The sequence below is a fragment of the Chelonia mydas genome, chromosome 14 (genome assembly GCF_015237465.2).
Source record: "Chelonia mydas isolate rCheMyd1 chromosome 14, rCheMyd1.pri.v2, whole genome shotgun sequence".
Classification (NCBI taxonomy): Eukaryota; Metazoa; Chordata; order Testudines; family Cheloniidae; genus Chelonia; species Chelonia mydas.
Window position 1 is genome coordinate 42,485,777 of NC_051254.2, and position 21,043 is coordinate 42,506,819.

The window sequence follows — 21,043 nt, forward strand, 5'->3', positions numbered from 1 at the left end:
TGTGAGCGAGGTGCTGCCCCCTGCTGGAGGAAATTGGATCCACTGTGCGTCGGGGCCCCCTGGTGGCCGGGCTGCGGATCGAGGCAGGGGGGGCTGCCCCCCCGAGCTGGCTGCATCGCCGCAGACAGACAGACCCGAAGTACAAAAAATACCTTCTTTACTGTTAATTACTCCAGCTCGGGGGCCCCCCAGGTTTGGGGGTGGGGGCGGATTTACAGCGTGCAGAGGGCAGGGGTGGGGTCTACACACAGCAGGGATGGAGGGACCCGCTCCATATAAAACAGACCGACGGTGGGGTGGGGTGTCAGTGCAATTGACGGGTGTGGTGGTGGGGGGGGGCCCCCCGACTACAAGTGCCAGGGCAAGCGGAAGGCGTGGGGGGGCAGTGGGGTACAGTGTGTCGCCTCGAAGTTCCGCAGGTGTTTCCGGGCCTGGGGGGGCAGAGAAGAGGGAGGGAATCAGTGAGGGGGGGCAGGAGGGGACGCTGCCAGCCCCTGCTGTAGCCACTAGCCGGGGAGAGAACCCTGGTGTCCGGGCTGCCAGCCCCGCCTGCTCCAACCCACCAGCCCCCACTCCCCTCCCAGAGCTGGGGAGAGAACCCAGGTGTCCTAGCTCCCAGCCCCCCCCCCCCCCTCTAACCACTAACCCCCACTCCCCTCCCAGAGCTGGGGAGAGAACCCAGGTGTCCTAGCTCTCAGCCCCCCCCCGCTCTAACCACTAACCCCCCACTCCCCTCCCAGAGGCAGGGAGAGAACCCAGGCGTCCTGGCTCCTGGCCCCCCCCCCGACCCCCGGCCCTGGGAGGGGGGCTATCGGGGTCCACTCACCAGGAACAGGGCCAGCTGCCGTCGCCCCTCGGGCGTCATGTCGTCCCCTGGGGGAAGGCAAAAGGTCAAAGGTCAGGCAGAGACTGGACTCCCCCCCCCGGGCTGATTCCCCTCCAACCCCCCTCCTCCTCCCAACAGCCCCATTGGCCGCTGCCATTCCAATTATCCGCCCCAGCACCCCCTGGGTGGAGATTCTGCCCCCCCTCTTCCAACAAACCCCGCCCCAGCCACCCCCCCCATGGGCCGATCCCCAGCACCCGCACTGGCTGGTTCTGAGCCCAGCAATCCTCCCCCCCATGCCAAGCTGATTGGCAGGAGCTGCGGCCCCGGAATCCCATTGGCCGCCCCCCGGGCCGCCCCCCACTCACCCACGCTCCAGGGGAAGTGGCCCCCACGCTCGGCCTGGTAGGAGCTCAGCACCGACAGGCACCAGTCCTCGTCCACCTCATAGGAGCTGTACACTGAGGCTGCGGGGAAGGGGCCGGTTAGAGCTGGGGGGCCCGGACGCCTGGGGTCTCTCCCCAGCTCTGGGAGGGGAGTGGGGGTTAGTGGTCAGAGCAAGGGAGCTGGGGGCCAGGATGCCTGGGTTCTCTCCACGGCTCTGGGAGGGGAGTGGGGGCTAGTGGTTACAGCAGGAAGGTCTGGGAGCCAGGACTCCTGGGTTCTCTCCCCAGCTCTGGGAGGGGAGTGGGGGCTCATGGTTAGAGTGGGGGAGCTGGGGGCCAGGATGCCTGGGTTCTCTTCACGGCTCTGGGAGGGGAGTGGGGGCTAGTGGTTACAGCAGGAAGGTCTGGGAGCCAGGACTCCTGGGTTCTCTCCCCAGCTCTGGGAGAGGAGTGGGGGCTCGTGGTTAGAGCATTTACCTTCCTCCACAGCGCTGGAAGCTTCTAGCCATTCCCGAACGACTCGCGCCCCCTCCTCGGCCATCACCTTGGGGTACCTGGAACGGGGGGAGGAGGGTTAGACATGCAGCGTTCTGCCGGTGCCCCTCACTCCCAACCCCCAGCTCCCTGGGCTCCCCCAACTCACCGGTGCTGGAGGAGTTTCAGCAGCAGGTCATTCCCCCTGTTTGACATGATATCTTCCGGGACCCTAAAGGCACACCAAACAGGGGGCAGAGTTAAGGGTATTTTCCAGACTCTTCACTGACATGAGTTTGACAGTTCTCTGCATGCTTTATATGGCACACTAGAACTCCAGAATCCACTCCCAGAAACCCACTAGACCCCACTTCCCTCCCTCAGCCAGGGATGGAACTCAGGAGTCCTGGCTCCTGCCTCCTTCTCCTCCCGCTCTAACCACTAGACCCCACGTCCCTTCCTGACTTTTACTCACGTGGTTGTGATAATTTCATCCTTTGTTCTTCTGACCAGCAACACGGGACCCTGGTATCTTGGGAGCCAAAGGAAGAGAAATAAACTGCTAAGCAAGGCCGCATGTCCGGGTGGCGTGGGTGCGGGGGAGATGGTGAATTAACACCCCACACCTCCTGCATCCAAGGTGAGAGACTTCACCAGTGGCAAGTAGTCCCAAGGGATAGTCCAGAGGGCCAAGATCGTGGATGGGTTCAAGGGATACCGTTAACCTGCAGAACTCCCCGCCCCATAATATTGTCCTGATCAACCTGCCACTTGATACCACAGGCCAGGATTCAGGAAGACGCTTCACTATTGGTTTTCACTGGGCTATGGAGCCGGCTGCCACAGGATACCAGTTTGGCGGGATTAGGGGAAGAAAGGATTTAGCCACTAATATGCATGAAATAATGTGGCAGGCAGTTCCACAGGTTATCAGTAAGGCCCAGAGTTTAGCAGGGCTGGGCACAGGGATCGGGCTTCAGATGGATGTTCACAACCACACCCCATCGCCCGGGGCTGGGTTTTTATGAGCCAAACGCCTGCAGAGCGCCACCCTGTGAAGCAGACACTTGTCAGGTCTCAACTTCCCCCAGCCGTCCGCGCCTCAGTTCCCCTCTTTACCTGCAAAGCTGCTCGCCGTTGTTTAAGTTCAGATATTGCCTCACCGTCCTGGTGACCAGCCCTCCTAGGACATGCAGGTTTCAGAGGAATTAGAACTCAAAAACAAAATTGTTGAGAATCGAGTATTCCCTAGCCACAAACACCCAGGGGTGTTTCGTCAACACAATGCTTAATAAATAGGTTTCTAAGGAACAAGCAGCATTGAAGCTACCTAGCCAGCGATGCCCAAGCTCTGCTTCCAAACAGGTGCCATGTAGAACATTAGTTGCAACAGTGTTTTTATTTATTTATTTATTTTTTAAAGCTAGGTTCAGCCAAGACCTTTCCCCCTAAAATTTCAACCAGGAATTAATTCAGCAGCGTTCTCCAGGCTGGATTACGCAGGAGGCCAGACCAGATAACCACAATAGTCTCTTCTGCCTCAGTTTCCAAGGTGTGAAGAGAGAGCTCAGAGGGACCTAAGGAGCTATGGTGGGGTACCAAACGTGAGCTGCAACAGCAATAAACAGGTTCCAAAGAGTAAGAGATCAGATCAATCTAGCCGTCTGCAGCACTGATCTGCCTCCAAACAGGTGCCATATAGAACATCAGTTGCAACAGTGATACTGTACCAGCGCTCGTTAACTCGCTGCAGCACGATACAGACCAGGAGGTCTTACACTGCGCATTTCCAGGATCTCGATGAGCTTTGTGAAGGAGGTCAGTCCCATCATCTCCATTTTACAGATAGGGAGACTGAGTCACAGAATGGTGATGTCACCAAGCAGGCCAGGGAGAGCTGGAAATAAAACTCAGGTCCCAGAGTGCAACGCTTATCCACTAGGCCACGCTACCTGGATATCAGAGTAATCTAGCCCCACATTGCGGCTGCTGTGCCACTAAGCGGGTGCAATACAGAACATCAGTTGCAACAGTGACTGTATGTTGCATCTAGACTGTGAACAACGATTGTTAAGCTGAAAGCGGCTCATCACTAATGAGTGAAACTGTAGCCAGACGCTGGGAGCTGCTGATCTGATCTCTGGCAACACAGCCAGGTCCATGAATCACTGCAGGTGCAGGATACAACACTGGTTGCAACAGGGATGGTTGTGTTAACAGTGGAATGACCCATTTTCCCGCAAAGGGAGGATATTAATCCCCCGCACAAATGGCTAATGGAACCTCTCACCGGGGAGAGGAAGCTAACCCCCGCCTACCACCTGATAATGGAAGCTTCCTCCTCTTCCGCAGCCAACTGGGTTTGCCCACCCCGACAGCCGCACCACATGGGATGCTCCAGAATATCAGGGCTCAGGGGGGAATTCTGAGTGGCTGGGTGGGGTCACATGACCTGCTAGCGGGGTGGAAAGTGGGGGAGCTGTGAGATGGGATAGGCCGGTGGGTTCTCAGGCTAGTCCATGTGTCTGAGGCAAGGGGCCAAACCACACGGGCAGAGGGGAAAAGGGCCAAACCATGTGGGCGGCATGGAGGGGAATGGGCTGAAGCATGCGGGAAGAGCTGAACCACGGGGGGCAGAAGGGAAGGGGGTGGGTGGGGAAAAGGGCTGAACCATGGGAGCAGAAGGGAAGGGGGGGTGTCGCTTACTGCAGCTCTCCGGCATGACCTTGAGCGCCAGGGGGATCAGGTCGTCGAAGGAGGCGTCCAGCACCAGGGCGCTGATGTCTGGGTACGACATGGCCGCCCACGTGGCTGCGGGAGAGAGGGCAGCAGCGTGTCAGCAGCGGGGGGGGCAGATCAGCCCTCCTGCCCCCCATACGCTCAACCATAGACACCTGCCTAGGGCACGGCTTGGATCTGTCTCCCCCTTCCAACCCTCCCCGCGTATATGGTCCCTCCCCCCAACCTAGCCCCATAGTTCCTACCCCCCCTTCTCCCTGACTCCCCCCAGTACCTGTGAAGCCCCCGATGGACCAGGCGTACACCACGATGTCCTCGGGCAGGAAGCCCAGCCGGTGGATGGCGTATTGCATCACCACGTCCATGGCGTTGGCCTCGTTCTGCGGCAGGGGGACGCCCTGCGGGGGAGAGCGGCGGGGTTGGGAGCCCAGACGCCTGGGTTCTCTCCCCAGCTGTGGGAGGGGAGTGGGGCCTAGGGCGAGGCTGGGAGCCAGGACTCCTGGATTCTATCCCACCCCGGGGACCCTTGGACTCACCGTGCTGCCAGCGAAGCCAGGGTGGTTCCATCCGAGCACCGAGTAGCCGGCTGGGAGGGAGAAGCAGGGAGGGGGGTTAACATGGGGCCAAGCGCAGCATGAACAGAACCAACCGGACGGATGCCAGAGAGATCATCAGTTGCAACAATGTGTGGGTAGCTGATGGGTAGTTCCACTGCTGAGTATGGGGGGGGGGGGGGAGCACAACTCACCCCCTGGTATCCTGGAGTTTAGGACAACCTGTGCCCCCCAAACTGGAGTGCCCTTGGGCAGATGGAAGGGTGGCGGCCCCAACCCCCCTCCCTGAATAGAAATGGATCCTTCCCAATGAACCCCATCCCATTCAGAGAAATGGACTGGTCCAAAGAAAGGTTACCCGATTCCTGCACCCCCATTCTGCACAGTGATATGGGTTAGTCTAACCAGGACCATGCCAAGGGAAAGTGGATTGGCCCAAATGGGGCTGTCCTAACCTGTCCCCCCACATCCAAAAAACTGGATGAGTCTAAAGGCCCTCCACCCCAACCCACTATCCCAAAGCAGAGGAATGGACTAATCCAAAGGGACAACCCCCCCCCCACCTCCACCCCCATCCAGAGCAGGTAGATTGGTCCAAAAGCAATGACCCCCCCGCCCCATGCATAGAAGTGAACTGGTCCAAGCAGAGCTGTGCCCCACTCCTGCCAAAGGGATCGGATTCTACCAAAGTGGAAAGGGGGGGTCACCAGTGATGCCGGATCGTACCATCCAGGGGGGTGGGCAGGCAGCCGACCTCATAGAATCCAGCGTTGCCTTCGCAGCAGATCACCTGTGGGGGGTGGGGGGACAGAGGGGACCAATAAGGGTCCTGGCTGAACCCCAACTTGGGCAAGTCCATGCGGCCTCCCTAAAATCAGATCCAGGATCCCCCCGCCCCAGGACCCACCCTGAATTGCTGCAGCATCACGGGGCGGCTGCTCCCCAGCCGCCCCGCCCCAGAGGCAGCTGCATTGTGGTGGTGAGGAAGTCGTCCCTAGGTATTAAACTCCCCCGCAGCTGCAGGTCCATTTCAGGCCAGTGCAGGGCGTCCGGTCACTTGTTGGGCGACTGTTCTCAAGTTGTCCCCCCCCCCCAGCGCTGGTTGGCGGAGCCCCCCCAGCAGGGGGAATTACGAGTGCAGCGCGAAGACGGGCCCCTCCCTTGGGGCGGGTGAGTTGTCTCAGCCTGGCCAAATTTGGACCCCAGCTGGGCTCCGCGTGCCCCTTACGCACTAGGGAGGCGGCACCGGGAACGGAGCTGCTACGGAGACAGTCGGCTGGGAGACAGGAAAGCGTTACACCGAGAGAGAGGCCCCCGATCGCCCTGGCCAGTGCCAGGTGGGGTGGGGGGCGCCGATCCACTCGGCCCATGCCAAGGGCTGGCGCTGCCACCAGCCAGGGGCCCAACTGCCCTGTTATCGGCTCTTTTCGCTAGGAGTTACTGACACTTTCTCCCACCAGCCGTCTCCCCGGTGCTGCCCCACCTCCTGCTCGAACCGCCCTGCTCCCAGGATGGGGTTCGCCCCTTCGCCATGGGGAGCGCCCGCGCCGTGGATTTGCCCCCCCGCCAGAGTCCCTGCTTTCTGGATCCAGATCCCCCACCCCGTAGGCGCGACCCACATGCCAGGCTCGCGGGCACGGGATCCCGGCTGCACCCGAGCCCCCTCCACCAAGCAGAGAAACGCTCACCAGTTTCTTGCCGTGGGGCTCGGAGCTTTCCCGACGGTCCATGAACATCGTGTCAATCTCGTTGCCATCACAGGCTAACAGCTTGGCTCGTTTCCCGTTGTACTGGGCCGCCGGGGGCGAGAGGGGTTAAAGCAGAAAGTCAGGATTCCTGGGTTCTCTCCCCGGCTCTGGGAGGGGAGCGGGGGCTAGTGGGTTAGAGGGGGGGCAGGGCTGGGAGCCAGGACTCCTGGGTTCTCTCCCCGGCTCTGGGAGGGGAGCGGGGGAGGGGCTGGGAGCCAGGATTCCTGGGTTCTCTCCCTGGCTGCACCCTGTGCCTCCTGGACTCACCTCCTCCACCAGGCGGGCCTGGCCCTGCAGGAGCATGGGCATGACGGCTTTCTGCAGCAGGTAGACGGAGCCGGGATACAGCATCCTCCGCCCGAACGTGTGCGCCACCATGTAGCTGGGGGGGCAGAGGGAGGCGGGAGGTGGGGGCGAAGCCAACCCCCAGCCTCTCCCTCGGAAGGGAATTCCCCCCCCCCCCCCCCCCGTGAGATCCGCCTCCCCCGCCCCCCACCACCCAGGAGATCCATTTATGGTCAGGGATGAATATCACACTCCCTCCCCAGCCAATCAGCATCCAGGATCCACAGATCCAATGGCCTGAAAGTCCCGTGTCCCACTTACCCACAGCCAATAAGCAGCAAGGGGCACTCCAGCCAATCAGAAGGCAGGATTCCGCCCCCTCCCTCAACATCCCAAAGCCAGCTGAAGGGGTGGCAACCAGAAGCCACCGAGCTGCACCGCCAGCCAATCGGCAGCCAGGATCCCCTCCCAGAATTCCAAGCCCCGCTCACCAGCCCTCAGCCAATCAGCATCCTTCCCGCTCAGCATTGCAGAACCACCGGGGCCCGCTCAGCCCCGCGGCCAATCAGCAGACAGGATCCCTCCATCAACATTCCAAAGCCAGCTCCCCCTCCACCGACTGACCAATCAGCATCCAGGAGGCGCTCCCAATGTTCCAGTTCCTGCCCCACCCCACCCGCATCAAGGAGTCCTCTCCCCCCTCATCATCTCCCATGATGCCCTGGTGTTGACTCCATGACTCCCATAAACGCCTTGGGTCTCCCCAGCTTCCAGGAACCCCTCCAAGCACTCTGCTCCCCTCCTTCCAGCCAACGGGAACCCAGGATCCTGCTAAGCCCCTCCCCCGGGTGCCAGGGGGCGGAGCCTACCTGGCGATCTGGCAGGGCAGCTTCTTGATGGCGTGGAGGAAGCCGTTGGCCACGCTCCGGTGTTTGGGCTCCGGCCGCAGCAGCGAGATGCCCCGGGAGTCCGACCTGCGGGGCAGCAAACAAGGGGCTTACAGCTGCGGGGGCTGGGAGCCAGGACTCCTGGGTTCTCTACCTGGCTCTGGGAGGGGAGTGGGGACTCGTGGTTGGGGTGGGGGTGGGGGGGGAATGGGAGCCGGGACTCCTGGGTTCTCTCCCCGCACCCACCGGCTAGAGGCCTCGTCCCAGCGGAAGTCCACGGGCCAGCTCCTGAAGTCGAAGTTGTAGCTGGCGAGTTTCTTCTGCAGCAGGGAGAGAGAGAGAAAGGAAGGAGGGTCAGAGTGACCGAGGGGTGTGCCGAGGCTCCCCACCATCCCCGGCTGGAATGGGTCATTCCATCTAGCCCCCCACTCCCCATGGCAGAGTGAGCAGCATGTCGGCACCCCCTGCTGGCCGGGGGCTGCTATGGCAGGTGGGCTCAACCCCAGCGTGGAGAGGGAGGCCACGCGGGGAACCGAGCCCCATGGGAGGTGCAGCACGGAGGGGCCAGGCCCGTCAGGGATCCTGGGAAATGGGGAGGCACCGGTGGAAGCCACAGGCACCATGGGAGACTGGAAATGGCACCAGTGGGTGCGGCGGCCATCATGGGAGATACAGGCAGGGCTGGCCCCTGAGCATTCTGGGAGACCATGGGGGGAAGCGGAGGCAGAAAAGCATCATGGGGGAAGGGTTGCCAGGAGGGGACTGCAGGGCGTCCTGGAAGCTGGGTGCGATTGAGCCACAGAGGATCATGGGAGACAGCCCCCTCGGAGAAGGGCTGCATTGTTGCCCCCCTGTCATAGGGAGCGGTCGGGGTTCCCCCCCACCCCCTTCACCTTGATTTCTGGGGTGCCGATGCGGTGGCTATCTTCCAGGATGGTGATGAACTGGATGTACTGGGGGTTGGTCCAGCGCCCAATGCCTGCGACAGAGACACGGAGTTAGAGACGTCTGGCATATCCAGAGAGAGAACCCAGGAGTCCTGGCTCCCTCCCCCAGCCCTAACCACTAGCCCCCACTCCCCTCTCAGAGCAGGGAGAGAACCCAGGAGTCCTGGCTCCCAGCTCCCCCACTCTAACCCCCAACCCTACTCCTCACCTCTCAGGCAGGCAACCCCGGCCAAAAGGAGCAGCATGGTCCCAGCGTAGTGCGAGAAAGGAACCACCTTCGACATGGTCAGGTATCCTGCGGGGGGTTGAGAGGCAGGTGTCCATTAGCCAGGGTTCAGCGGGCACCCAAGCTGAGCCCCCAGGGAGGGGTCAACCTGGAGTGATGCAGCCACCTATGGGGTGGGGCAGCTGGGGAACAGCTGCACATAATGCTGCACAGGGACGGCTCGCCCAGCACTGAGATGCAACCACCTCTGGGGTGGGGCAGCTGGGGAACAGCCGCATGTAACGCTGCACTGAGATGGCTCACTTGCCATGAGATGCAGCCAGCTATGGGGCGGGGTCTGGCAGTAGCCCAACGACACCATTACATTTTGGGACAGGAAGTGAAGGGGAAATCGCAGCTATGAAGATAGCTGCAGGGCGTGACGTTTAAGGCAGGCAGAATTGGGAATTGAGCAAGGGCCAGAGGAGAGCGCCCTCTGCTGACCCCCCCCAGTCCCGCTCCCAGCAGCGAAGCTCCCCCTAGCACTGCCCTGGGGCCAGCCCTGACCACAGGGGAGAGCGCCCCCTGCTGACAGGGCAACGCAGCACCCCCTACCTTTTCGGTACAAATAGAACATAGCCAGGGGAGAAGTGTAATAGGAAATAGACCAGAGAACCGACGCCTGCAAGGAACAGAAGAGAGGGTCAGTAGGATGATACAGCCAACAAAACCCACCCCCAGGATGCCTGGGTTCTATCCTGGCTCTGGAAGGGGTGTGGGGTGTAGTGGTTAGAGCAGGGGGGGTTGGGAGCCAGGGCTCCTGGGTTCTATCCCAGTTGTTGTAGGGAGCAGGGTCTGGGGTTCACTGCAGGGCGGGGATTGCAGGCTGCCACAGGGCTGGAGTATCTAACCGAGCCAGGGCCCCTGGGACAGGATTAGAGACAAACATGTTTTCACTGCATGGAGTGAGTCATTGCTTCCCTCTGGGGCAGGTTATGGAGGAGTGAGAGGAGCTGGGCAGTGAGGTCTAATGGTTACAGCAGGGGCTGGGAGCCAGGACGCCTTTGTTCCACTGAATGACGCGCCCCGAAGGTGCACGGGGACTCACCAAGGCCAGGATGCTGTCAGCATGTTTCTCTAGCGTCCGCGGCTGGTAGTACGACTCCTGGCAGGAGAGACCCCACGTCATTTTGAGCCCCTGGGGGTTCATGTGACCAGCAGGGTGTGGGAAACTCTGGGAGTTAAGCCTCCAAGTTAGATGGGGGCAAACCCAGACGGATCCCCATCCTGCCACCAAGGAGCCAACAGGGTGTTATGAGTTGGGAGGGAGAGGGGGCATGCATCATAGGGCTGGAATCAACGTGGGGCCCATGGGGGCGAGAGAGACAGCGATACCATGCCAACCTGGACCACACATCAAAGGACCAGGCGGCCATTTTGCTGAGGTCACATGGGGGGTCATGCCAACCCAATGCCTCCTGAGCGACAAGACGGCGGCCATACTGGAGACATGCCAACATGACGGCTCACGGAGGGGAAAGCAGCTGCCATTTTAGAGTAACGCCAACCTGGCACTGCGGAGGTTGGGGGGGGGGGGGGGGAGGTGTCAGCCATTTTGGTGATGCCACCCTGGAACTGGGCCAACCTCGTGCCTCTGCGGTGGACATGAAGCAGCCATTTTGGTGACGCCATTTTGCAGTCAAGTCAACTTGGCACCTCAGGGATGGGGCCATGGCAGCCATTTTGTTTACATCGCACGGGAGTCACACCAAAACGGCACCTCTGGGGAATGGCGTCATGGCGGCTATGCCACACACAGGAGTCACGCCAACCTGGTGCCTCTGGGGGATGGCGTCATGGCGGCCATTTTGGCCTTGCCACACATAGGAGTCACGCCAACCTGGCGCCTCTGGGGGATGGCGTCATGGCGGCCATTTTGGCCTTGCCACACATAGGAGTCACGCCAACCTGGCGCCTCTGGGGGATGGCGTCATGGCGGCCATTTTGGCCGTGCCACACACAGGAGTCACGGCAACCTGGCGCCTCTGGGGGATGGCGTCATGGCGGCCATTTTGGCCGTGCCACACGCAGGAGTCACGGCAACCTGGCGCCTCTGGGGGATGGCGTCATGGCAACAGAGTGAGACTGGGAACCAAGGTTTGGGGGATATTAATGTCTGGGGGGCTGGGAGATCCCCCTTTCCACTATCTGATATGGTAAGATGCCCCCTTGGTCCTCTCCTCCCCCCATTTCCTACAATAGTCTGTCCCAGGTGGATATTAATACCCTAAGGCATGGAAGAGATCATGCTGGATAATGGGGGAACTGGATTTCTTCAAGGACCGCACACAGTGGACTGACCCATTGGGATATCAATACACTAGAGCCTAGGAGAGACCATGTACACCCATGTCCCCTGCCACCTTCCTACTGAGTGGTCTCTCCTGAGCGAGTGAGAGCATCATTATCTCAAAGGCTAGGAGCTACCATATATCAGGTGCAAGAGAGTCGCACCCCCGTCCTACAATGGTTTCTCCAAGGGAGTACCAATAGCCACGGGGCTTGGACGATACCATTGGATAACGGGGGGGAGGTCCAACTCTGTGTGACCCCCCCAATTTCCTACAATGGTCTCCCCCAAAAGGGGGTGCCGATCAATACCATATTGGATCATGGAAAAGGAAAGGGGTTCAGCTCACCCCCCTCCATTTGCTACAATGGTCTCTCCCAAGGTAGGGGTATCATTCCCCTGGGGATCCCATACCGGATAACGGGGAGCAGCCCAGAAGACCAACCCCCTCTCATGTTCCATTATGGTATCGACCAGAGGGGTATCAAGGTCCTGGGGCTCAGAAGATTACATGATGGGCAATAGGGAGCTGCCCCTCTTCCCTGCCATGGTCTTGCCCAAGTCCCCATAGGAATAACGGGAGCCCGGGCGATACCATTGCCTCCCGCGGGGGAGGAGGCGGACTCACCCAAGAACCATCCTGGGCCCCCTCGGCTGCCTCGTCCCCGTCCCCGGAGGGCCTGGCCGGCCCCCGGTCCCGATAGACCCGGTAGAGCCGCGGCCCCAACACACAGCTCAGCAGCTTCGCCATCTTGGCCCGGACCAAAGCCGGGGGCCGGGTGGGACGGGGGGGGAGGGGAAAAGGAGCGCCTCTTCCGGGTTCCCTACAGGAGCCCGGGTTGGACAGACTTAACCAGCGGATTTCAGAACGCTTCCCCCTTCCCTGTGGGAGATGGCTCTTAAAGGGCCAAGCCGCCGTTTTTTCGTCCCCACACCCTGCTCTTAAAGGGCCAGGCGTCCATTTTCCCCCTCCCCTCCCCCCACTCAAATTTAGTCCTGTGGTGGGGAACGAAAGGGGGTGTTGCCACGACTACGGCCTGGGTCGCACCAGCCTGGCACTTCCAGGGTGCGGATGCAGTGGCCATGTTGGGAGTAATGCCAACTGGGCAGCCATTGGGTGCCAGCATAGTGGGGCAGGGGTCACGCCAACTGGGTGGGGGCCTGGCAGCCATTTTGGAGGTGGCATCAAGTGGCCGCTGGGGTGGGGACACGGAGGCCATTCTAGAGCGGCTGTATCGGTCTCAGGCCAACTTGGCGGCTCTGAGTAGGGGGGTGCGGTGGCCATCTTGGTATTGCCATGCTGGAGCTATGCCAAGATGGCGTCTCTGGCATGTGTCGGCCATCTTGGTATTGCCATGCTGGAGCTATGCCAAGATGGCGTCTCTGGGATGTGTTGGCCATCTTGGTATCGCCACACTGGAGCTATGCCAAGATGGCGTCTCTGGGATGTGGTGGCCATCTTGGTATCGCCACACTGGAGCTATGCCAAGATGGCGTCTCTGGGATGTGGCGGCCATCTTGGTATCGCCACACTGGAGCTATGCCAAGATGGAGTCTCTGGGATGTGGCGGCCATCTTGGTATCACCATCTTGGGGTTCTGCCAAGTTAGTTTTTCTGGGATGCGTCGGCCACTACAGGGCTCCTGCCAACTCGGTGTCTCTTCGGTGGGGATGTGGGCGGCCATGTTGGTGTCACCATATTGGAGCTAAGCCAGGTTGGCGTCTCTGGGATGCAGCGGCCATGTTGATGTTGCCCTGTTGGGCTCATGCCCACTCGAGAGCTTCGGGTTCAGGATGTGGTGATCATCTTGGTGCCGCCAGGCGGAAATCTCCGGAACGTGGCAGCCATTTCGGTGGCACCACATTGAAGTCACACCAATTTTCTAGCTCCAAAGAAGGATCACGGTGGACATTTTGCCGTGCTGACGTGCGACCGTCTCTGGGGTGGGGCAGCTGTTTATACAGGGATTCCCTCCCCCGGTGCTGAGATGCAGCCACCTCTGGGGTGGTTCACACCAGTGCTCTTCCCCTGCCTCTCTCACCCCCTTCCCTCTCCTCCGCTGCTGCTGTGCCTCCCTGATAAGCCAGCCACCAAACCCCCAAGTCACTCCGGAGACAGCTACGTCCGGCTCTGTTTCGGTCCCTTCCTCCTTGGTCTTGGAGACAGAGCCCCCAGGTGGTGCCCCACAGAAGGACCTGGCGTTCGGGGCATCATGACCCCCACCTGGATCTTACTCGTTCTCCAGCTGCGATTCACCAGAGAGGAAGGTAAAAACCTGCTTTTCATTGTCCACCCCAGAGGCGGCTGCATGTTAGTGCCGGGTGAGGGGTCCCTGTATAAACAGCCGCCCCACCCCAGAGGCGGCTGCACGTTAGTGCCGGGTGAGGGGTCCCTGTATAAACAGCCGCCTCACCCCAGCGGCGGCTGCATGTTAGTGCCGGGTGAGGGGTCCCTGTATAAACAGCCACCCCACCCCAGAGGCGGCTGCATGTTAGTGCCGGGTGAGGGGTCCTTGTATAAACAGCCGCCCCACCCCAGAGGCGGCTGCATGTTAGTGTCGGGTGAGGGGTCCCTGTATAAACAGCCGCCCCACCCCAGAGGCGGCTGCACGTTAGTGCCGGGTGAGGGGTCCCTGTATAAACAGCCGCCCCACCCCAGAGGCGGCTGCATGTTAGTGCTGGGTGAGGGATCCCTGTATAAACAGCCGCCCCACCCCAGAGGTGGCTGCGTCTCAGTGACCGGAAATCTAACCCCTGTGACTCCCCCTCTCCCGCAGATGCCTACGTCAAGAAGGGGCAGGACCAGGAGCTCCCTTGCAGCCGGGACGACTCTTTCTCGGGCGCGGAAGAGTTGACCTGGTCCTACAACACCCGTGTCGCTGGCACCCCGGCGGTGCTGTTATTCCGGGGCGTGGCGACTCAGGCCCTGAAGAAGGAGGCGGGGGCCTGGGAGCGGCTCTCCGTGTTCCCCAACCACTCCCTGTTCCTGCGGGGGGCCGAGGACGGGGACACGGGGACCTACTGGTGTTCGGTGCAAAGAGCCACCCGCAGCACCTACCACTTGAATGTTGTCACAGGTGGGTCGCGGCCGGCGCCCCCTAGAGGGGACCGGCCCCGTGCCCCATTCCCCGCCCCCCTGAGCCAACCAGTCCCCTCTCTGGGGCCGGATTGGGGTTGGCGCCCCCTAGTGGGGACAGGTCCCGTGCCCCATTCCCTTCCCCCCGAGCCAGCCAGTCCCCTCCCTGGGGCCGGATTGGGGTTGGCGCCCCCTAGAGGGGACAGGCTCCGTGCCCCATTCCCTGCCCCCCTGAGCCAGCCAGTCCCCTCCCTGGGACTGGATTGGGGTTGGTGCCCCCTAGAGGGGCCAGGGCCCGTGCCCCATTCCCAGCCCCCCTGAGCCAGCCAGTCCCCTCCCTGGGGCCGGATTGGGGTTGGCGCCCCCTAGAGGGGCCAGGGCCCGTGCCCCATTGCCCACCTGTCCCCTGCAGGGACCCACACGGTGCTGCCGACCGGCCACGCCAACATGACCTGCCACCAGTTCTCCTGCGCGATCACGGACCGGCAGGCGCTGCCGGCGGTGACATGGAGGGTCGACGGGCAGCGGGTGCAGGACGCCGACGGGCAGGACCGGCACCGCGTCTTCTCGGGCTCGCGGGCGTCGCTGCTCCAGGCCTGCTGGAAGAGGAGCGACAAGGGGGCCAGGAGGCAGAAAAGCCGGGTCAGGTGTGAGCTGAAGGGCACGTCGGTCAACTTCAACCTCACCGGTACGGACGGGGTCAGGACGCCGGGGTTCTCTGGGCAAGGAGTGTGGGAGAGGGGGTCTAGTGGTTAGAGCAGGGGCGCTGGGAGCCAGGACTCCTGGGTTCTCTCCCCAGCTCTGGGAGGGGAGTGAGGGCTAGTGGTTAGAGCGGGGGGGGGAGGGGGCGCTCGGAGCCAGGACTCCTGGGTTCTCTCCCCAGCTCCAGGAGGGGAGTGGGGTCTCGTGGTTAGAGAGGGGGGCCTGGGAGCCAGGACCACTGGGTTCTGTTCCTCACTCACCCCTTGTGTTTTCCCCGGGCGATGGGAGCAGTGAAGGAGCCCCCCGCCCCCAATGTGAGGGGACCCACCTGTAGCTCTGCCTTGATCCCCCTGGCCGTGTGCGCAGCGCTGGAGTTCCTCCTCCTCCTCGCCTTGGGGGCGGCGCTGTGGAGGCGGGGGCGGCCGGACCGGAGGTAAGTACTGGTGGGGGGACGGGGGTGGGGTCTGGTGGGTTAGAGCAGGGGGGCTGGGAGCCAGGACCCCTGGGTTCTCTCCCGGGCTCTGGGAGAGGAGTGGGGTCCAGTGGTTAGAGCGGGGGGGGGGGGAGGGGGGGCTGGGAGCCAGGACACCTGGGTCCCATCACTGAGGCTCAGAAGGGACCCCCCCTGCTCACTCGTACCCCAATTCCCTCTCTGCAGGTCACACCTGGGCGACCTTCCGACGCACATCCATCCAGGTAGGTGCCTCACTGCAGATCTGGGGGGCCCGCTAGGGTTAGGGGCAGCAGCCAGCCTTCACCCCTGCCCTATTGTGGGGTGGGGGGCAGGGCTGTGTCCGGTGCCTTCACTCAGGGACCTGGGGGGGCAGGGATTTCTCCCCCCTCGGGAGCTCCCATCGGTTCTCATGCGGTTTCTCTCCTGTCTCTTATTCCAGATCCTCCCGGTCCCAAATCTCCAGCGCAGCTGTATGAGAACGTGGGGCTGGGATGCGCAGGTGTGGAGACGGCGCCCCTAGAGGGGACAGGCCCCTGCCCCATTCCCCGCCCCCCTGAGCCAGCCAGTCCCCGCCCTGGGGCTGGGTGGGAGCCGGCGCCCCCTAGAGGGGACAGGCCCCTGCCCCATTCCCCGCCCCCCTGAGCCAGCCAGTCCCCGCCCTGGGGCCGGGTGGGAGACGGCGCCCCTAGAGGGGACAGGCCCCTGCCCCATTCCCCGCTCCCCTGAGCCAGCCAGTCCCCGCCCTGGGGCTGGATGGGAGCCGGCGCCCCCTAGAGGGGACAGGCCCCTGCCCCATTCCCCGCCCCCCTGAGCCAGCCAGTCCCCGCCCTGGGGCTGGATGGGAGCCGGCGCCCCTAGAGGGGACAGGCCCCTGCCCCATTCCCCGCCCCCCTGAGCCAGCCAGTCCCCGCCCTGGGGCTGGGTGGGAGCCGGCGCCCCCTAGAGGGGACAGGCCCCTGCCCCATTCCCCGCCCCCCTGAGCCAGCCAGTCCCCGCCCTGGGGCTGGGTGGGAGCCGGCGCCCCCTAGAGGGGACAGGCCCCTGCCCCATTCCCCGCCCCCCTGAGCCAGCCAGTCCCCGCCCTGGGGCCGGATGGGAGCCGGCGCCCCCTAGAGGGGACAGGTCCCTGCCCTATTCCCCGCCCCCCTGAGCCAGCCAGTCCCCACTCTGGGGCCGGGTGGGAGCCGGCGCCCCCTAGAGGGGACAGGCCCCTGCCCCATTCCCCGCCCCCCTGAGCCAGCCAGTCCCCGCCCTGGGGCCGGGTGGGAGCTGGCGCCCCCTAGAGGGGACAGGCCCCTGCCCCATTCCCCGCCCCCCCGCCAGCCCCGTTTCAGGGGTGACCGTGGGCTCCTGTCATCCCAGCAGGGGGTGCTGATCCTGCCCAGCTGTGATGGCTCCGTCGGCCCCTGTGGAGCGACCGCCGCCCCTCGAGCCCTGTGTCGGGGTCCGGGCGGGGCCAAGCTGCGTGTCAATACCCAGTGCCCCCCGCAGGACAGGGTCGGGGGCTCCCCGAGGCCACGAGGGGCTTTCCAAGGGGAAGAGCTGGAAGAGGAACCCAGGCGTCCGGCCCCCCGCCTTCTCCGCCCATGGGGGCTGCGGTGACCGATTGGGACTGGGCGAGGGTAGGGGGCGTGTCTGGAGCTGGGAATAAAGGAGAACAGAGCAGAGTCTGTGACGGGAGTGTGGGGCTGAGAGTGGGGACACTGAGAGAGAGAACACACAACCGCACACCCCGAACCACAACCGCACAGCCCGAACCAGACACAATCGCAAATGCACACACACAACCACACGCACGCACACTCCCTACCAAAACCACATGCACACCCCCCCAGCCACAACCGCACGCACAGACTCAGACACAATCACAGACTCACACACACAGAAAACCAGACACAGTAACACAATCACACACACACACACACACACACACAGAAATGCAGATATACACAATAAAACAACCCCCCACTCACCTATAACTACGCAGCGAAACCCACACAGAAACCCAGCTCTACACAACACAATTCCACACACACTTACACAGCTACACCCAATCACACACACACAAAATCCCACCCGCACCTGTGACAGACGCGGCAACACAACACAACCGCACCGTGCCCTGCCCCGCACGCACACCCTGTGCACACGCACACACACACACACACACCACTGCACTGCGCCCTGCCCCACACGCTCCCCAAGGAGGCAGAGGGGCGGGAGGGAGGGAGGAACAAAGTCACAGCCGCCGAGCGATCAGAGCCGAGACGGGATTTATTCTGGACGCGTTTCAGGGGAACAAATACACACCACACACAACACAACCTGACCGTGCCCGGGTCCACAATTTCACAGGCACACACCGCACAGATTCACCAGTACAGACGCACACAGCATCTCCACGCCCATCTCCACAATCTCACCCCCCACAACCCAGCCCCACCTGCAGCCGAGCGCCCAGCCTGTCCGCTCACGCCCGGCTCTGGGCGCTAACTCCGTGTGTGGCATGGGGAATTTCTGCTCCCCTCACTCACGCGCCCAGTGTGAACAACACAACAGCACAGCTCTGAGTCACGGCCCGAGCCACAGGCCTTGTGTGTCCCAGCTCCGACCCACGGGGCATTTCAGAGAGCTGAGGATGGGGGCGGGGGGACCCCAAGGCTGGGCTAGCAGGGGCTGCGGGTCGGGAGTGAGGGGCACCGACAGAGCTGGTGGGGGCAGCTTGGGCTAGCAGGGGCTGTGGGTCGGCAGTGAGGGGCACCGGCAGGGCTGGGGGGGCAGGGGCTGTGGGTCGGGAGTGAGGGGCACCGGCAGGGCTGGGCTAGCAGGGGCTGTGGGTCGGGAGTGAGGGGCACCGGCAGGGCTGGTGGGGGCAGCTTGGGTTAGCAGGGGCTGTGGGTCGGGAGTGAGGGGCACCGGCAGGGCTGGGCTAGCAGGGGCTGTGGGTCGGGAGTGAGGGGCACCGGCAGGGCTGGGGGGGCAGGGGCTGTGGGTCGGGAGTGAGGGGCACCGGTAGGGCTGGCGGGGGCAGCTTGGGCTAGCAGGGGCTGTGGGTCGGGAGTGAGGGGCACCAACAGAGCTGGGGGGGGCAGCTTGGGCTAGCAGGGGCTGTGGGTCGGGAGTGAGGGGCACCGGCAGGGCTGGGGGGGCAGGGGCTGTGGGTCAGGAGTGAGGGGCACCGGTAGGGCTGGCGGGGGCAGCTTGGGCTAGCAGGGGCTGTGGGTCGGGAGTGAGGGGCACCGACAGAGCTGGGGGGGGCAGCTTGGGCTAGCAGGGGCTGTGGGTCGGGAGTGAGGGGCACCAGCAGGGCTGGGCTAGCAGGGGCTGCAGGTCGGGAGTGAGGGGCACTGGCAGGGCTGGGCTAGCAGGGGCTGTGGGTCGGGAGTGAGGGGCACCGGCAGGGCTGGGCTAGCAGGGGCTGTGGGTCGGGAGTGAGGGGCACTGGCAGGGCTGGGCTAGCAGGGGCTGTGGGTCGGGAGTGAGGGGCACCGGCAGGGCTGGGCTAGCAGGGGCTGTGGGTCGGGAGTAAGGGGCACTGGCAGGGCTGGGCTAGCAGGGGCTGTGGGTCGGGAGTGAGGGGCACCGGCAGGGCTGGGCTAGCAGGGGCTGTGGGTCGGGAATGAGGGGCACCGGCAGGGCTGGGCTAGCAGGGGCTGTGGGTCGGGAGTAAGGGGCACTGGCAGGGCTGGGCTAGCAGGGGCTGTGGGTCGGGAGTGAGGGGCACTGACAGAGCTGGTGGGGGCAGCTTGGGCTAGCAGGGGCTGTGGGTCGGGAGTGAGGGGCACCGGCAGGGCTGGGGGGGCAGGGGCTGTGGGTCGGGAGTGAGGGGCACCGGTAGGGCTGGCGGGGGCAGCTTGGGCTAGCAGGGGCTGTGGGTCGGGAGTGAGGGGCACCGGTAGGGAGCAGCTTGGGCTAGCAGGGGCTGTGGGTCGGGAGTGAGGGGCACCAACAGAGCTGGTGGGGACAGCTTGGGCTAGCAGGGGCTGTGGGTCGGGAGTGAGGGGCACCGGTAGTGCTGGCGGGGACAGCTTGGGCTAGCAGGGGCTGTGGGTCGGGAGTGAGGGGCACCAACAGAGCTGGGGGGGGGCAGCTTGGGCTAGCAGGGGCTGTGGGTCGGGAGTGAGGGGCACCGGCAGGGCTGGGCTAGCAGGGGCTGTGGGTCGGGAGTGAGGGGCACCGGCAGGGCTGGGCTAGCAGGGGCTGTGGGTCGGGAGTGAGGGGCACCGGCAGGGCTGGGCTAGCAGGGGCTGTGGGTCGGGAGTGAGGGGCACCGGCAGGGCTGGGCTAGCAGGGGCTGTGGGTCGGGAGTGAGGGGCACCGGCAGGGCTGGGGGCTGTGGGTCGGGAGTGAGGGGCACCGGCAGGGCTGGGCTAGCAGGGGCTGTGGGTCGGGAGTGAGGGGCACCGGCAGGGCTGGGCTAGCAGGGGCTGTGGGTCGGGAGTGAGGGGCACCGGCAGGGCTGGGCTAGCAGGGGCTGCAGGTCGGGAGTGAGGGGCACTGGCAGGGCTGGGCTAGCAGGGGCTGTGGGTCGGGAGTGAGGGGCACCAGCAGGGCAGGGGGGGAGCCCAGGGCCAGGCTAGCAGGGGCTGCGGGTTGGGAGTGAAGGAGGAACAAAGTCACAACCGCCGGGCGTTCGGAGCCGAGACAGGATTTATTCTGGACGCGTTTCAGGAGCACATGAGCAGAGAAAGCCGAGGCGCTGATCCTGCCCGCGCCAGCAGGGGGCAGCACCAAGCTGCCGTGCCATTGTGTGGGGTCAACACTCCCGGCCCCCTCTAGCCCCTGCCCAACCTCCCCCCAGGCACCCCCGTCCCCGTCCCGCTCCCCCCAGGCTCCTTCCGGGTGTTCATTACCCCGACGCCAGCCCTGCAGCGGGGCGAAGACGTGGGGCCAGGCGTGGGCGGGGCCAGCGCGGAAGGCAGTGAACATCAGATATCTGTCGTGCCAGTGAGCCCTAGGAGTGCGGCCAATTGCAACAATGGGGGCCAGATGTTTGGGGAAGTGGGGGGAGGCAGAGGGAGGAATATAGGGGCCTGGACAGCCGGAGCCAGGGCGTCTGGCCCCGGCTGCAGCCCCCGCAGATCCCACTTCTCCCACCAATGGGGCATTGTCAGCTGCAGCGAGGGGGCTCAAAGCAGGGGACGGGGCCGCAGCACCCCATTCTGAAAAGTGCATTTGTCCGCAGGCCGCGGCTCCCTCATTGACAGTCCCGTGTCATCGGGAGCCGGCAGGGACAGGTGGGAAATTCAGCTGCTCCCCTGGTATTTTTTGTTGCTGTTGTTGGGGTGGGTTACACAAAAATGGCAGTGCGCCAGCTGGGGCCGGTTTCGGGGCTGGAGGCTGCAGCAACGGGTAGCTTATCAGACCAAGAGTGAGACTTGACAAAAAGAAATAGAATGAACGAGTGAAA

The 21,043-nt window shown here is 63.4% G+C and overlaps 2 protein-coding genes across 4 annotated transcripts; one reads left to right on the forward strand and one right to left on the reverse strand.

The window, feature by feature from the left end:
• Positions 1–140: 140 nt before the first annotated feature.
• ABHD16A (abhydrolase domain containing 16A, phospholipase) lies at positions 141–12,312 on the reverse strand. Of its 2 annotated transcripts, XM_037913969.2 has the most exons (20): positions 12,030–12,312; positions 10,160–10,216; positions 9,667–9,733; positions 9,055–9,141; positions 8,793–8,878; positions 8,146–8,219; positions 7,882–7,986; positions 6,995–7,109; positions 6,668–6,769; positions 5,706–5,769; positions 4,962–5,011; positions 4,700–4,823; positions 4,393–4,497; positions 2,806–2,869; positions 2,162–2,218; positions 1,856–1,918; positions 1,690–1,766; positions 1,195–1,293; positions 827–873; positions 141–431 (listed from the first exon to the last, which is right to left on the reverse strand). In XM_037913969.2, exons 1-20 carry the CDS (start codon positions 12,150–12,152, stop codon positions 348–350), a joined length of 1,650 nt encoding a protein of 549 aa, XP_037769897.1. In that variant the 5' UTR covers positions 12,153–12,312; the 3' UTR covers positions 141–347. The 2 variants fall into 2 exon arrangements, with proteins under 2 accessions (XP_037769897.1, XP_037769898.1); XM_037913970.2 differs by lacking the exon at positions 9,667–9,733 and having other exon boundaries at positions 12,030–12,115.
• Positions 12,313–13,513: 1,201 nt separating this feature from the next.
• On the forward strand, positions 13,514–17,834 carry LY6G6F (lymphocyte antigen 6 family member G6F). Of its 2 annotated transcripts, none has more exons than XM_037914103.2 (7): positions 13,514–13,669; positions 14,179–14,478; positions 14,890–15,165; positions 15,471–15,612; positions 15,838–15,875; positions 16,073–16,132; positions 16,996–17,834. In XM_037914103.2, exons 1-7 carry the CDS (start codon positions 13,615–13,617, stop codon positions 17,022–17,024), a joined length of 900 nt encoding a protein of 299 aa, XP_037770031.1. In that variant the 5' UTR covers positions 13,514–13,614; the 3' UTR covers positions 17,025–17,834. The 2 variants fall into 2 exon arrangements, with proteins under 2 accessions (XP_037770031.1, XP_037770032.1); XM_037914104.2 differs by having other exon boundaries at positions 16,999–17,834.
• The last annotated feature ends 3,209 nt before the right edge of the window (positions 17,835–21,043 follow it).